At 40.2% G+C, this 18,002-nt stretch overlaps 1 protein-coding gene across 8 annotated transcripts in view; it reads right to left on the reverse strand.

Annotated features, from left to right (window-relative positions):
• ZMYND11 (zinc finger MYND-type containing 11) overlaps nt 1-18,002 on the reverse strand; it is a 109,146-nt gene that overhangs the window by 19,544 nt on the left and 71,600 nt on the right. For 5 of the 8 annotated variants that reach the window (XM_075419745.1, XM_075419742.1, XM_075419740.1 and 2 more), the window contains 2 exons: nt 10,058-10,102; nt 7,112-7,273 (listed from right to left, as the gene is read on the reverse strand). The exons of 1 other annotated variant lie outside the window; for it this stretch is intronic. In XM_075419745.1, coding sequence (XP_075275860.1) covers nt 7,112-7,273; nt 10,058-10,102 — 207 coding nt within the window. The remainder of the gene's footprint in view (nt 1-7,111; nt 7,274-10,057; nt 10,103-18,002) is intronic. 2 more of the 8 variants (XM_075419744.1, XM_075419747.1) reach the window with 2 other exon arrangements.

An 18,002-nucleotide genomic window follows, 5' to 3' on the forward strand; every position in this document is an offset into this window, starting at 1 on the left:
CTTACAGTGCATTTAGGCATCCTTTTCAGACCTTCCTTCCAAACTCTGGAACAAGACAAAATTTTACCCTGTGCTGTATGTCTGAATCGCCTTTTGTATATTCATTTTTTGTCTGCCATGAGAACGTGTATTCTGCTGGAATTCAATTCACCTCTTCAGTTTTGCATAAATCAACATTGCTACTCTGAATGCAAACCCAAATGTGCACTAAATTACCTGTATTACGAAATGCTGCTGTCATTTTGTCATTTTAGCCAGTGGAGCGCTGTATGCTTGCTAATGACGCAGCATTTGAAGACTGAAACTTATCAGGACACAATAAAATTCACTTGCACTGACTAGTCCTTCTGCACCTCCTTTCCTGACATGGTTCTGAATTTATCATCCTTTGAAAGTATTTCAGAATTCATGTGAACAATTTTTCATGCCCTGCTGGGCAAGACTGTTCGTAAGAGACTGCGTTAAGATAGATGGTTTACAGTCTTATCCTTCAGATCATAAGAAAAGACAGATAGCTGGCTTTGCACCGTTATTGATGTCAGCAATTAATATCATCTTAAGCACCAATGAAAATGATATAATTGCCAATTCAGGCAAACTTGAACTTCTCCACTTTTCCTTCAGTTCCCTACATTGATTTATTCTAAGAAAAATTTGATCTCCAGTTTCCTCTACTAAATGTTGAAAGGTAATGAATTTAGGGAATCAGAGCCTATGAGCGAGCAAAATGTCTTTTTATGGCAAGGTTGCTTACCCTTTGCAGAAAGCAAATTATAATCCAACCACTGCATTTGCTTTTCAACAAAGATTAGCCCTTCAGGAGGTACCACTCACAAATTCTTTGGAAGCTATAATGGAAAATGTGCAATCTTTTAACACGTCCCCCCCTATTATGTATCTTGAAGACTTGTAGTGTTCACAGAGAAGTCAACCTAGAGCCACTTAAAGCAAGAAAGTAGATAATACTAGATGGGGCATGTGAATTGCATAAAAACTATTCGTATTGCTCTGACACAAGAAAATCTACCCACTTTTAGGTCCCTTTATAGCCAGAGTGATATAGAAGCAAGTGTTAACGAAAATGAGATCTTTTAATTTCCTACTTTTGGGAAACAAAACCAAAGATGGTGGCTTGTGAATCTGTAAAAGCTGCAAGATCCACTGTGTATCTCTTCCCACAGTTCGATCTACTAAGACATGCTACTGCAAACCTTGTTTACGCACAAGTGTATTTTGACGAGATTGCTAAGATTCAATCCAGCCCCAAAAGATTATCAGCATCTTTATATTGTAGATATCCTATCTGCAGGATATATTATCTTAATATAGGATTGTACTAGGTCTGGCTGGGATGAAGTTAATTGTTTTCATAGCAGCTCATATAGTGTTGTGGTTTATATTTGTGACAAAAACAGTGTTGACAACACACTGATGTTTTAGCTCTTGCTGAACAGTGTTTGCACAGTGTCAAGGTCTTCGTTGTTTCAAATTCTGTCCTCATGGTGACTAGACTGGGGGTATGCAAGAGGCTGAGAGGAGACACAACCAGGCAGATGACCTGAACTAATCAAAAAGATATTCCATGCCATATAACGTCACGCTCAGCAACAGAGAGGACGGAGTTTAAGGGGTTTAGCCATCTTTTGCCTTTGCATCACTTCTTCTGTTTTCTTTGTCTCTTCTTCCATTTCTTCACTTACTAAACAATTTTTATCTTGACCCGGAAGTTTTCTTGCTTTTACTTGTTCTTTTCTCTTCCTCTGCCCCACCGGAAATTGGGGAGAAGTGAAAGAGTGGCTGCGTGGTGCTTAGCTGCCTAATAGGGTTAACCCACGACGAGGATGATTCCTAAGTCACACCAATTTTTACAGAAATCTGCAACCCTTCTACTTTGAATCACGGTAAACTAAAAGGCTTGGTCGAGCATACATGTTTACACAGGGGATATAGGAGTGAAGTAATAACCTTCACAACAGCAATCCTCATGTAGAAGATTAATGAGATCTGGCAGGTGGAAGGCCAAGGCTGCAACCTAACTCTTTGCTTGTGGGTGCAGGAAATACTTCATATATTCTCTCTGCTTTATTCTCTGCGGCACATCTATTTCTTAGAAGCTAGTACCCGAAGGCTGGATTTACATTGCTTTTTGTATCCAATATTCCAGATTAATAATACTGCTTAACTGTTAAAGAGAGTAGCAATATATTCCACTGTGCAGGTGTGACTTATTTAGCAATTCTGACATGCTTATAGTGCAGGAATTCACTGCAAGACTTTATGAACCACACGAGGTCAGCAGCAGTGAGTGGTACTGCCAAGAACACTCCATCCTGCAGTAGCACCATTTAAGATAGCAGTGACTATCCTTTGCACCCTGAGTGAGCATGTAGCTCTCAACTCCTAGGGTTGATGACAGCCACTATCCTGCAGTTGCTGCAATCTTTCATTTGAAGAGACAAAATAGAGAAACTGTAAGAAATGAGAGGTGTTAGCGACAGCATTCTGTCTAGCTGTAAGAATTTCAATTACATTTTCTCCATGTAAAGAGGTTGCCCTATAACCTCCCATTAACGAAGTTTTTTTCCCTTCCTCCCTCAACTGTCATGTGTATACACTCATTAAAGAGCTTCATTTCAGTTCAGTGATGGATTAGATGAAGGCTGCGCAATGACAGACATGTGTTTCTAAGGCACCAGTTACATTTTCAGGAACAATTCAGGTTTTCAGGGGTGTGTCTGCCGAGGGGAACTATGTGCAAGAGTCTAACACACATTCAGCACTGCTGTTTAGAAACTCCTCGCTTTAGCCACTGGCCCTTGGATTTTTTTAGGGCTTAAATTTCCAGAGGAATTTGGTACTACATATGGAAATCTTTACTGCTCTGCTGCTCTCTCGAACTCCCAACCCTCAGGTCCTCAGGTTTCCTGTACCATTAACAAAGGTATGCAGGCACACGGGATGGGTCTCAGAGCAACCAGTGCACCATATGCCCTAAGCAGCATACAGAAAAGCATCTGCATGAGCAGAATATGGCATAAGACCTGCCTCTTTCAAGACCATATACAGTTCAACCACATGATTCAAAGCATTAGGTGCTTTTGGAAATGTTACAGCTGAATCCACAAATTGGTTTGTACTTGTACGGTGCACTGAGCACCTTCTGAGTAAGAAGTATCATATAAATTAAATATGCTTTTACGTGTACATAGAAGGTGGCAGGAGGCTCGAAGTGGAAGTTTCCCAGTTTTCTCACTGCTGTGGGCAAATTCCTTCATACTTTATTAAGCAAGCCCTATGCAGTGCCCACTTCTGCCAGCTCCCTAATTTGCTCCAGGGTGCACGCAGCTGCAAGGTGAACAGGAGGGACCTGCCGAGCACTAACACCTCCCCAGGTGTGGGCTCTGTGCACTGAACCATGTGGTGTTAATACTGATCCTATACTAGGACCTCCCTTCACCCACCAATCCACGGCTATTATCTGTGTGATGATGCCAAATCCTGTTCATAGAATATGTTTCATCATCCAGTTATCTAACAAACTCCTACCATAACACCCCATGACACAAGTCAATAGAGCCATATCCTTTCTTCCTTCCTTGTATTTCACATTAACCACCCTGACTGACAGCTAGTACCTAAAACTCCCTAAGTACTTGAGTTACTTCACTTAAGTAACCTTCATCTTCCCGTGCTTCTAACTTTCTACTGTTTGCCATTCTCACTTGTCAAATTATGCCTAACATTGATTGTGAACTGCATGATGGTGTATTTTTACTCTATGAAGTGCTCAGTACCAGAACTCAGAAATAGCCTATTTATAGAATACTTATCAGCACAGCATTTAATATCTTAAGCTCTACAGTTTAGTTTACTCTCATATATATAAAAATCAGAAATACTGAAACACCCACTATGATAGGTAAATTGGTTATAATTCCTTGTAAGGCACATGCAGGGAAGATCAATCTCTGACCAGATGATTGTAAAAAATTTAGTAGTCAAGTTAAGCCATACGAATAATTCTTTCTTTTTGTTTCACAGGTCAAAATCTGTTCCTCTGGGCCAAACTATATATCACCATGTGTAATTCTGGCTTTCTAGAAAATTACTTTAAAATTTTATTAAAAAAAAAAAGAAATAATATTTTGTTAGCCCAACATGTGATCAGTATTCTCCTATTCAGATTTGTGTATATATCTGTTTATCCCCTAAAAAAAACCTAGTATTTTTGCAGTACTTTCTGTAGTCTTTAGATGCTAAATTAACAGCTGGAGAAAATTAATTTCCTCCTTTTATCTAACCAAAGAGCAGCAATAAATGTACAAGTCTTCAGAGATTGATTTGACTAACCCTGTCTTGAATGGACCATTCCAGTAGGGGCAAAAGACTAATGTAATCTCTAAGTTCATTCAATATTGAGTCTTTCTCGTGTGACCTGTCTACCAGGAATTTTGCTGATAATACCAATTTACTTCACTTAAGACAATTATTAGTCAGCAGTCAGGGAAAATTTTCAATCACTGCAATGTGGTTTGAATTGAACTTTCTTTAACTCTTGACTCCTGCTGAGAATTATGTAGGGTATGAAACGTTCAGATTGGTACTGTCAAGTCAAAAAAAGAATTCAGGAACTAGACATTCTTGTTTCTGGACCCACTGGAGAAAAGTCACCAGCAGGGAAACAAGAGTTCAGAGCAAGGTTTGCAAGGGACTGCTACAAACGTTATGGGAGGAAAAATACTCTAAAGTTATGAATAAATCCTTGGCAATGTCCTTTATAAAATGTTTCTGAGTAGTCAAGTGTGCAAGATAAAGCTGCACAGGTTGATTGAATGAGCACAACCAGCAATTGTGAAATGAATAATCCAAAGGCTTGCTGACCTTGGCAGCATTACAGAAGCAGTCTTTACATAAGAATGAAGTGTTCGTAGATTATTTCTCCCAATGTACTAGGTTTCAAACATACTTTTACTTCACCTTTGTAAAGAGCTTTGAAATCCCCAAGTGAAAAGTGCTATGTCCAGTTACAAGAATAAAGTATGAAAATCTATGCATTTCTTTGTCCTGGCAACTACTTTTCTTGAACGTCCATATTTACTGCTGATAATGCAAAGTAAATCCCATTGCCCTTACGCAAGATAGTTAAGCTCTGTTATGTCCTCTGGACATCAGCCAGGGCTCTTCAAACTACCATAGTTTTTTGAATATAGGCCTCTCTCCTGCTTTTAAAATACAATTAGAGCAGTCATTCCTAGGAAGGTGGGGAGAAAGTAGTGGAAAAATAGTGCAGAATTAGGGCTTGAAGTGCTTTGAACTAATAATTACAAAGAAAATCAGAGCTACCAGCACATAGGGAAAAAAGATGCCATGGCATTCAAAATGGCAATATTCACAAAAACAGGTTGATCATTATCTGAGGCACTGAGCAAGCCAAAGATCTCTGGGGCAGGAAGTATTTAAGAGCCCCCAAAACTTCTTCTTAGTCTTTGTATAACAAAAAAAGGAACCAATATGCAGAAACACAGACACAGTGCACATGGTCTGAGTTTCACAGGATTTTTTTCAAGGTAAACATTTGTTTAATATCATTGCCATAAAGGATTTCAAGGCTCCAGGATGAAAGTCAAACTGATCTCAAAGCTGACCACCCTACATATCTGTGCATATTTCATGCAATGATTCAGCATTCCACTCTGACAACATTCGTGTTACAAGATAAATGTTATAAGCCACCTCATATACAACATGGCTTAAACCATCTGCATTCTCTACTCTCACCAGGTCCCATCTAAAATTACTGGTAAACTAGAGTGGAGACTGGATCCAGTTTACCTAATTTTAACTGTTTATAAGAAATATTAATACTTCTTACAAGAACCAACAATTATTAAAGAGATTTATTTAGAAATCTGAAAGCAATTCACCTGTAGTCATTTGAAATACTGAGCAGCTAAATTAAATGCTAGTAATGAAATATCAAGAGATACAGTACACGTCCTTATTCTTAACTGGTTTTTTTTCCCTGCCATTACTTCCTTTTCTTTCCTTTCCACTTTCTTGAGGCAGGCTCAATTTTCTTGCTATTTCCCTAAACCTTGAGAGCTCCCAATCTGAAGCAACAGGCAACAGGTTTTTTACAACTGGTTCTAAGTTAACAGCAGTTAGAAAGTGTTGTTTGGAAACAAAACTATCCACGTGTTTTTAAAAACTGCTTCTCTGTATGATGAAGTGCCTGAATCCTTACATTCCTTGCAGCACAGATCATCTGAAGGTCAGTCTGCTGCTCTACGACTAGATCTAAGCTTTCAGCAAGGGAATTTCCTCTCCCTCCAGCAATCCACAGCAGAGTGCAACTGGCAATTTTATGCCTTTCTATAGCAATAATTTTATCTTAAACATTCATATGCATTGTTCCCTGACCAGCATCCTGACCAGAATGCTTAGTCTTCTAATGACATGTGGACAACATGCCTGCTCGTTCTTGGAAAGTATATAAAAATACTCTTTGCTGTCTCCCTACCACACTCATAAGAATAGTAATTTTAAAGAAAAAGCAATATAGATATAGATGCTATGGGTGAAATCCAGATTGGCCTTTTTGCACCAATAGAATCTACAGAAGTAAATGAGAAGCAGGATTTCACTCCATATTTTTTGATACTGCCCTCATCAGTAACATAATTGTGGCTTTATAATGAAAAATATGATTCCAATAAAATATTCAGCATGTAGTCATCAAAATACAAAAAAAAATTACATTATGATTCATTAAAATGATGTTAGGTAAAAAAAGTAGCATCTTATACAGCAATTTGTTGAAGATTTCCACAATATATTGCATTCACACGTGGCATACATACGTACACACATTCCCACACAGTATACTGTGTGCGTTCAAATGCATAAGTAAAACTTGCTAGAGTCTTTAAAAATGACCATCTGCTACATGCACCATATTTTGGTATCTCTGTATAGATGCTCTAGGTATGTACCATTGTTTCAATATTCAGTTCTTTATCCATTAACCTGGCCAGACCATCTGGACACCTTAATGAATCTATTAATGAATATCAATCCTCTAATCAGCACATGAAATCTCATAGGTACTCACCCTGCAAACTGGGCACTGCCAGTGACTACTGCTGTCTCTAAGCCTGAACTCATCAGACAAACACTTGGAATGATACACACGAAAACACAGGTCACATATCAACACCTCTCCAGGCAAATGGCATTCAAAACAATACCAGTCATGATTTTCTGTTTCCCAGTCCTACAAAAAATACAAAATATTTTGGTATGACATTCTGTCAAAATCTGCAGGAACTAAGAACAAAATTGATATGTCTTGAAATCCAGCAGCAATTAAGACATTATAAACATTTTAAAAAGTGTATAATGTTTAAAAAACAGGGGAAAACCTACATGCTTAAAGATCTTCATCAGTTTAATACACACTAACTCCAACAGAATATGAATGCCAAGTTTTATTTTTTTCAAGTGTCTAATTAGTACCAATTTCAAATATGAGCTCTGTCCACAATGAAAAGTGGGTTTGTTTTCTACCTTTGTGTAAAAACACTTGTTGACCTCTCTGTATTAGACTACAAACAAGAGTTTGTGCCTCTAAACAGACCATACCTATTTCCTTGGACTACTTCCCCTTGTTTTGATTGTTACAGTATATTTTCAACTGTAATTTTCTGAAGGGTGGTCCCTTCCAGTCTTCACTCTCTTAACACTGACAGCTTTTCAGTATCAAAGTGTTGAGTTACAAGAAATAAATGAAATCATTAACCTATTACTGCAAGAAAAGTTTCTGCTAAGCAATCCCAATGTAATTAAAAAAAATACAAAATGTTTCACTTGCAGTGCCCAATAGCACTAAGCTTACTCCTGAAATGTTCTACAGAAGACAAAGGATATGGTTCTGCTGATGCACAGATGTCTTTAATACACTCTTCCTTGAAAATTCAGCCCCAACAGCCAAATTCCGACCTTTGAAACATGTGCACAAGCTTTGCTGAAGTAGATGAGAGCAGCATGCATATAATTTGAAGGCAGAATTTTGCTCTAAGAATCTGTAGTACTAAAACCAGCTAGAACTGGCAGTGGCCACTGCTAAATGTTTGTTATCTGTAATGCCACACTTTTCCCTACACTTAGAAGACAAAATAGCTGTCATAGGTAAAACTCCCAATGCCTCTTCATGTCAAATGTCACTTTTCAATGGGTTCAGATCTCTGAAAAAATTATTCCTATTCTTCAACAAATTATCCTGATAAAAAGCTGATCAAGCTATTTTTAACGTCATGTTGTAAAGGTGGAGTGAGCAATTCGCACCAACTGCCAGAACTGGCATTTGTCCGATTCTCATCTCCCCGCGCCCAGGAACTACAGTCAGCTAAGCCCTCGTGTGAGGGGTCTCCTCCAGCGGAGCCGCGTGGGACGTGCTACACAGCAGTGGCACTTCCAGTCCCTTGTGCTGCAGAGCAGCCATGCTGTGTACACAACTCATCTGATCGGAGCCCTCCGCGAACACAAGAGGTTTAGGGACGACCTCAATCCAGACTGCCTACACTAAATTTTATATACCATGAACGTTAAGACTGCAGGGGCATTAAGTTTAGGGGGAAAAAAACCCCAAACAACCCTTAACCAATGACTTCTGAACTCAGAACTTTGCCCTCCTTTGTTGTTCAAATTAACAGTGGAACTTGACTCTTCTATCGTTTCTCCTCATTTAATTCTACTTGTCAGTTCTGTCTATCTCAGAATGGCATAGTAACACCACCAAATTTGGCTACAGAGGACACACTCTCGTTTCACCAAAACTTTCCCCTTCCACAAAGTCCAGTGGCAGTCCACTTTGGGAGCCCTTTCGTTATGATATTTTAGAAACAACTAAAGATACTGCATTGTCGATGTACTTGATTTGCCTGCAGACTGAGAAAAATCAAGATAAAGTATTGCTTTATATTTCCTTCATATTAAGTGTAATACTTATCTTCGTTATGAAAATAAAAAAAAAAATCAAATAGCAGTAAAGGGCCAAGAAAAAGAATCAGTTTTGATTAAAGATCTATGCAGATAAAAATCAAACTGAGAAGAACCGAACAGGTCCCAGCTACTGAGGAATTTCACCATAGAATCAGGATTCCAGGATTCTTAATTTTTATTTGTACCAGCTACTTCTTGGTGTATCCCAGATATTCCATTGTCAGGAAATATGCTGGCAAAAGAGATGCGGAATTTCATAAACATACGGAAATATACTTGCTGGCAAGAAAAATCATCCACTCCAGCCAGAGACCATGCTGTTAACTAAAACACCAGAAGCAGCTTGCTTCAGTATTCACACTCTCCAGTTTTGAAAACATCATTATTTTCAAATATAATCACCCAGGTTTTTCACAGAAAAGATTTTTAGTGTAATGCAGTATATTTAGTGCACAAGTACATATAAAACATTCATTTATGCAACATATTTGTAAAGTCCGTAAAGAAAATAACAAAGGTCCGTAGCCCTTGCGAACAACTACCGCGCCGCCCTCAGCGGCAAGGTCAGCGGCATGGGTCTGGCTCCAGCGGCAGTGCCACGTCACCGCTTCCCTCGGCTGACGTCAGTGCGGGCGGGCGGAGGGCGCGCTCCCAAGGCACGTTTCATGCAGCAGGCGGGAGCCACCGCCGCCGCCCCCGCCGCCCGCCGGGGCCGGGCTGGGACAGGCCGAGCCCTCCGCCCGCCGGGGCGGGACAGGCCGAGCCCTCCGCCGGCTGCCGCCGGGCCGAGGTCTGCGCTCGCCAGAGGCGCCGCCAGGTGTCAGCAGCCCCTCCGGGCCGGGCCGCGGCGGGGAGCGCGGCGGGGAGCGGCCGCCCCGCCCCGGCCAGAGGAGACCCTCCGACCGCGGGCCCGCACCGCGCCGGCGGAACGCGGAGCCGGGAGCGACGCGGGTGACGGTGGCGGTGAATACAGTCAGCTAAGCTAGCCTCAGGGAAGACAGAAACGTAATAGAAAATATGACAGAATTCAAAACCACATAGTGCAAAAATTGTTCACCTTGTTTTTTGCTGCTGTCTGGGAAAAAGGCTGCATACCGTAGGCCTTTCAAAATAAAAACAAAACAAACTTTGTATCTATACTGTAAGCCATCCGATTATCAGGATATACACAAGGCTAGAAAGAATTCATGCACAGTGCCCAGGAAATCAATCAGTTACTCCTACCCGCTGGCTGCACACATTGCCTCCTGCACTTCTGGAATGCTATCTAGCGACTTCACCACATCTTGTTGCTTTAATATATCCCATGTACTTATATCATTAAAAGAACCCAACACCCATCTTCTTCCCCATATACACACCCACCACCAGGCCAACTTAAAAATCATAAGGTATACAAATGATTGTTAATTAATGCACTCTTTTCGACACATCAACCTTCTTCGGGCATCTAACAAATCCCTGCAACATAACTTACTGCATAGGGAGTCGTTCCACCAAAATCAAAGCAACACCTTCTTTGCTGCATATTATCAAAGATTAAGCCATCACTTTATCAATAGAACTCACAGTCCTTATTTGTGTATAAAAGGTGACGCATTTTCCTGGGGCCACATGGAATGAAGAAGGATGTCCGCCACAGGGACTCCATTTGCCAATGTCCCCGTTTCCAGGGAAAGCCTCTTGGGTCACCACTCTGGCGGGCGAAGGGAATCCTCGGCCGCAGCGCCGGCTGCCCACATTCAGCAGTTCAGCGGCACCCAGCCACCGGCCACAGCCCCCCAGAGGGAGCGGAGCTGGCAGCACGGCTGCATAGCTCAGATGTCACAGAGGGCCTTCCCCCTTCGTTTCACTCGGCTGCCCGCTGCGTTTGTGGATAGATGCACCAGCAGGGCAGCAAACGTCTGTTGGGGGGATCGTATCTAACAGCCAAAGAGCTATGCTGCGTTAAGCTGAGTGGGATCTTGCAGCGATATGGGTCACTTGTGGTCACTTGTTCTTTACATTCAAATCAGTCAAACATATCATAAAGGTCACTTTGCACTGACATTAATAGTTGAGATTTCTCAGCAATATGAATGAAAAAATGCAACAATTTTGAAAATATGGCTTAATTTATGGCCAACGTGTGAGCTTACTTTTTTGTGATTTGTCATAAGTACGTTGTCTTAAAGCAAATACATACATTTATTCTGGAAGTACAGAAAAATAACATGGGACAGAAAATGTCAGGCTATCCAAAACATTTGACAATTTAAATACAGACAAACCCAACAGAAAGGAATGAATCATCCTGTCATAGCCTTTACTGTAGAATAAAATATATAGTTGTTGTCAAGGAAAGAACAATTTTAGTGCATAAATAAAATGTCCATTATAATGCAAATGTATGTGGAAAAGAAATGCTTACTCATTAGTAATGGAGATTTACTTCGCTGCAATTGAAATAGGGAATCTGTACGTTGGAGAACGTGACATCCTGCTGCACAATTAGCATACCATTAAGTAGGAGATGTGAAGTACATACTGACAGTAAAATTAACAATAACTTAGAGGTCACAATTGTAACTATTAGGTCACTTCCATACCTTAGTAATCCCATAATTATTGTAAAAAAAAGATGTAAAAACAATTAGTACATTTTTATTTTCCTATAAATTATATGTAGACATAACACATGAAAACAATATAACCTCCTTTCTTAGGCTTTGTCTAAAAGGACCACTTTGCCTTTTTATAATGCACATTCCATTAGCACAGCTCATTTCTTACCTGTTAATCTGTTTTCTCCGAGTCCCTTAATGGTAGCCCAGATACTCGGTATTAAGTCACTCTACTATCAGGTGGAGAGAGCAAAAGGGAGGGGGGAAAAAAGGCAACACTCTATTCACGAAACTCCCCTTTACGGGGATTTGCCAGTTTCACACTGTTGAACTAGATTTCCCAAAGCATCCAAATTATGGATATCCTTTGGACTCAACCAGTAAGCTAAAAAAAAATAAAAGGGTCACATAGATGGGAAAAACAATTACAAGTCAGTTACCTCTTTGGCACAATCATGTTTATTTATGAATAACATACATACAGTTCTGTTGTCCTAAATTCAATATGATGCAAATGAAGGAAAGCATTTTCCATGGAGCTCACGGTTCCCAGCATTTCCTGTGTGGCACCCTTTTCCTCCAGGTGTTCTGTTTGAAATGGCTCTCCAGAGGTTCTTCGCTGCTTACCTATGTGCTGCTGTGATGTTTCTTTATATCTCTCATCCACTCTCACGCACACACAGCTCCTTCCAGATCACTGCATTTTCATTTAGACCCACCTGTGCGCAAACTCATGGTCAGCCCCGTGTAGTGACTGTGTTTTAACAGTCCCTACAGCTCCAGCTTGTCTAGCGAATAAAGAACTTAGAACGCTTCTTCGCATTCAGTCTAAAGGAAGAGTATTAGCAGATGCATAGTAGATTTCAACCACTTTGTATCGTAAAAACACTGCTGGTCTGTCCCACTGGTGGAATCCAGAATGGCAACAAGGTCCAATACCAGCAGAAAGAATTAATTTACAAAATAGAAACTATTTAAAAAATAGTAGTATTTGCATGCTACATTTATTTCAAGACATTTTCAAATCACCAACCCAAAACTCTAGTGTAATCTTTTCCTATTTCACAACCCTTTAGAAAACTGAAAAGGATCTCAAAGAACGCATTCCTACCATTTCTCAGATTCCCATTTCTTTAAATCTAATGAGATAGGCCGTGCCAAATTTGAAGATATAATTTCTGAGGCAAATGTTCTGGATTCTGGTATTTTAGGATTTGTGAACAGCCACAAGGAACACTCCTTTCCTCCCTACTTCCATCAGCTTTAACATCAGAATTCTCTCAACTTTCCCACCTTCAGCTAAGAAAGCAGCTTTTTAAATCTCAGATTCTGCTGTTAAGGTTTCTTTGTTGGCTTTCAGTAACTCTTCACCGGAACCCAACAAAGTTGACTGCCAGTTCATAGCAAGTAGACAGATACATTGAAAGAAATGCCTCCCACAGGAATTACACATTACTTTTTCCCATCTTTCATTTTGCTGGAGGTTTTGCAACCTGCAAACCATCATCATCTGCTGTTGGGAAGTACTTCCTCTCTTCCTGTCTTTTATATTCCAAACTTTCTGCTGTAAATGAAAAGCTTTTATTATAACAACAAGTAGTGCTACCGCATTACAGAATCACAGAATCACAGAATAGTAGGGGTTGGAAGGGACCTCTGTGGGTCATCTAGTCCAACCCCCCCGCCGAAGCAGGGTCACCTACAGCAGGCTGCACAGGACCTTGTCCAGGCGGGTCTTGAATATCTCCAGAGAAGGAGACTCCACAACCTCCCTGGGCAGCCTGTTCCAGTGTTCCGTCACCCTCAGAGAGAAGAAGTTCCTCCTCATGTTCAGACGGAACTTCCTGTGCATTCTAGCATGGGTGTATCTTCCATACCATCACTCTTCTCTGATACCCAAGTCTTCTCCTTAAGAGGTCTCAGAGTATGCTGCAGGAATCTATACCCCCACTTGCATTCAACAAAGCAGCATCTATTTCTCTCTAAACAAATTCTCCATTCTTAATCAATCAGTTCCTTTCTGGCTTTTTCAGGCAGCATCTGTTCCCATCAAAGCTTTCTCAATTAGACATAAGCTTTACTATAGCTAATTGTTAAAACTTTGCAGAGCATTTTGAAGTCTTTATGACTCAAGAAATATAATGAACCACTGTGGGGACACACTACCTACGTGTACTCCTCTCCTCCAGTACCAAATCTGAAGGAAACGCTTCTTACTTACACATTTGCTGTAAACAGCAACTGCACACTTAGACTATTTGTCTGTTCACCAATACTTCTCTCAGCGTGTACATATCAGAATCTGTGCCCCGTACAAAAGGCAGTCTGAAACATGCTCAGTCAGGAGCAGTTGCAAGAGCCCTTAAAAACTGTTGAAATGCTAAACCGTGCTCAGCTTTGAAATGTCTCCCTTTGCCCATCTACCCACTGCCTCTGCAATACTGTTGAACTTCCAGGTAACTGCTCTGCAGTAAGAGGAGTTTTACAAAATGTGGCTGTTTATCTGTAGAGCTGGACAGGTTGGAGCCTTACTCCTTTTTCTTCAGAGGACGACTAGCATGTGCACCTTGTACGTGCACACTCGCCTCTTTTTTAAACAGGCTATACCTCGTTGGGTACAGTGGCTAGTAAGAAATCTTCAGCTTATCATGGATCTCTGCAGATATATTGGTTTTCACTCAGGCACTAGCGTGCATCAAATACTGCCTGGGTCAAACAAACATAATGTGTCATGGAACACCATTCCCAGTATTTTTTTAAACACAGTGGGGACACTGTGTATGTTTTTCACCAGAGGTCCCAGCCTGCTGTGAGGGCAGCCCTCCTCCTGCCCTTTGGGTCAGCTTTCCTTTCGTGCCACAGCATCCCTGGCTCCATCTATTCCTTAACAAGCATGAATCCTCCTGTAAACTTGCATTCAGTAGCCCACTGAATCTGCTTTTACCTCTTCATCAGAACGACAGGTTAGGCTTCGAACTGGGGATGGCATGATTAATTGCTTGATGGCTCAGAGGACTTACGCCATCTTTACAGCAGGTAAATGGTGGACTAGCTGATTAATAAAGTATTTCCCTTTTATCACTGCTGTACAGATCCATACTTGATCAGGATGATTGATTTTTTTTCTTAGATCATCCTTTTACATTTAATGTTAGAGTAATACATTAAATTCAGTATCAAAATAAGCTTATTTTCTCCCCAGTAGTTTCCTTGTATGTGTGTATTTACTAGATACATTGCCTTCTGTTTCACACCTATCTTTTATTCTACTGCCTTTGCTCATCAAAAGTGCTCAGCAAATAAACAAGCGTCCACCCTTCTTTGAAAGCCAAAAAGACTTCAGCAGCTAAAATCCCTTTATGAAAATGGTTTCATTTTATCTTCTCCTTCCTTTTGTACAAAACTACCACAGCAGGTAGCTACAATGATGTGTGCTTTTACAGACAGAATAATCTGCCCATATCAGCTGCCTTTATAGATTCTTTCCTTTGATGACCTGGGCTTCATCTTTAAAATGGATTTCCATAAACTGACTCTGTAGGACACTTTGTAGGTATTCGTTACTCATATTTTATCATGAAGAAATCCAAAGCAATTATAAGTTCGTATGTCCTCACAACTACCTAGGATTCTGGTTTAATTTCAAGTACTTTTATTTATTTATCTAAATATTATGGCCAAGATTTTCATCACCTTGGAAATCAACTGGGTTCTTTTTTTACATTATTTGTAGTTTCTCTCATTTTAGAAATCACTCAGGCGACAGACCAAAATCTCCTTCTCCATAGTGCATGTTGAACACAGACTCGTGATAATCCATTTCCATTTTCTTCACTGATAACTGCTTCCTCTTCTGATGCACTGATGGAAGAAGACTCAGGTTCTGCAGTGAATTCCATAGCCTCTCAGAATACTTTTGGCTTTATTTTGTTGAGTTTAATCTGCAAGCCCAAATTTGCCTAATTAATTTATTGCCAGTATGTCTTAGAAGTCTTCTGTTTCTGGCAGAAACCACCAAAGTCTTCTCTGGATTCTTGCCAAGACAGGTAGATTTTTATTCCCTTTCCTACCTTGTAGTTATGTTCTGGACAATTCACAGGGATAGGCTCCAAAGCATAGAGCCAGTCTCCAGATCCCAGAGCTAAAGAAGTAGGGAAGTTTTTTCAAGAAGTGTATTAGCATGCCAGCAGCCAAAATGACTGCTAAAACCCCATCTTCTCAGCCTATGAGCTGTGTTCCTGAAGTAATGAATAAATCTCAGTTTCTACTCCCAAGAAGACCATGTTTGGGTAGCAGCAGTTTACATTATTTGAGGTGAGACAATACAAGCATTCTCCGCCAGGATATTAGAAACTGAAAATAGTTTCAAATGAAAATGTTTTCTTTCTTTCTTCATGTTCCAAGTGAGTTCAAGGTTAATAGAAACTTTCAGTTTATCTCCTCAGAAACTGGATTCGCTTCTGCTATTAATGTCACCATTCTTTACTTAGGTTGAGCCAAGAGGAGGTTTGTGGGCTATTTTCATTAGGGAGCTAAATCAGTGATGGAGTGAAGTATTTATTAGGTGCAATACCTTTTATTCCGACATTATGTATGTGAAGGTTTTGTTCCCCTACAAAGAGGATGAATCCAGACCAGAAGGAAACCATCTCTTTGCTTGCAGTTCCAAGTCTCTTTCCAAGAAGAACTGTGCACAAAGCGGATCTCCCTCCCCTTTTCTTTCTTAAAATATGTTTACACTGCTTTTCTGGCCTTATCTTCTCCATGGATTTTTATAGTATTTCTCTAGTTTGATGTTTCTGCACACAGAGAAACGCTTTATCTGAACCAACAGCAGAACCTCCTGCACACTTTGCTTAAATCTCCAACTTCTTGTCCACGTCCCCTGTACTGTAGGTGTGGCTGGTGTTGTTTCAGCTGTCAGTGATGTAAAGGCATCAGGACTGTATTGAATAATGAAGCATGAATATTAATAAGCCCAGCAACTTTAATGAAATTTCATTCAGTGACCAGCATAACGTAATAATAAAAGATTCAAAACTATTGCCAGAGATGCAGAGCACTTTGAACCCACAAAGTTAATAAAAACAACACTACTAGGTCAGGGTTGGCACAAAAGAGGTGCGAAAAACCAAGATGCATATTTTCAGAACAAACTCAAGACGGACTGATCTATGTCATCTAGTCTATTAGCATAATTTAAGTCCCATGATGGAAGGTTTATACAGACTAGTTTGACTAGTTTACTTCAAAGTATGTAAATTATCATTCTTCAAAACACCCTTTCAATCAGAAAAAAACATTTTGGGGAATCTGTGAACATCATCAGTATCTCAGCTCCAGAAAACTGAATGAAATCTCAAAGAAGAATACAGTATTACACTGACTGAATTTTTAAAAGTCAAGTTGTCAAAGCTGGGAGAGGCAGGTGAAGATGCTGATGAGGTTGTTTTACCAGTTTAAAAGAAGCATCATCTCCTAGGTATGCAATAAGGTGGACTCTACTAGTGTCATGTTCAGCAATATGAAGATCCTCCAAACAGTGTGAGCTCCTTTTTCAGGGAATGAAAAGTAAGCATGAGCAGAGGAGAGGGAAGAAATACTCCTGAACAGATGGGAAGAGAAAAGCAAGATTGGAAAAGAAATGTAGAGAATTGTTCATGATTCTTAACCCATCTGGAAACAGGAAGAGCCACTGGAATGGCAGTGAGGCCACTCGCATGAGCTGTACACTAATATCATTAATGTAAAGACAAAGGAGGGTCTTGGCTTTAATATAGCAAGAATTTCTTGTCCATGAGGTGGGAGTTCAGAATTCAAACTTGCTTCTCAAGTACAAAATAGTTTATGCTTTGATTTGTCTATTTGAAAATATTTGCTTTTCTGAACTTTCACAAATCCACAGCAGGATACTACACCAGTGGATGCTAATTTTTGGTTCATTAATAAGCAGAATTCTGCACTGGTGCACTTTGTGGTAATAATTTGCAAGAAAAAGCATTGCTTTTAGCACACAGTGGATTGATACGGTGGCAGTCTCTTGCCAAAATAAGCTCTGAATGATGGGACCTTAGAGAATGGAAAGATAGACAGCAAAGAAAGATTCAGAGAGTTCCAGAAGCTCATTTCCCTCGTGTGCTCTCGTGTGACCAGACTGTTATGTGGCCTGACCCCCAAAGCCTCCTCACGCTCTGCCTGAGGTGTGGAATAAGAGATGGAAACTAGTCTGAACTCTTCTCTCCCACAGGATTATTCATTAACTCTTTGCATCAGTGAATCACAGAATGTAAAGAACACTGGTACTTGCACAGTAATTAGGAATCTACCTGGAGCATTCCAGCCTTGAATATCCTCAATTTGTTACAATATGTGAGAAATAGTAACTATCATGGTTTGGGC

Source organism: Opisthocomus hoazin, chromosome 4 (assembly GCF_030867145.1).
Source record: "Opisthocomus hoazin isolate bOpiHoa1 chromosome 4, bOpiHoa1.hap1, whole genome shotgun sequence".
Lineage (NCBI taxonomy): Eukaryota > Metazoa > Chordata > Aves > Opisthocomiformes > Opisthocomidae > Opisthocomus > Opisthocomus hoazin.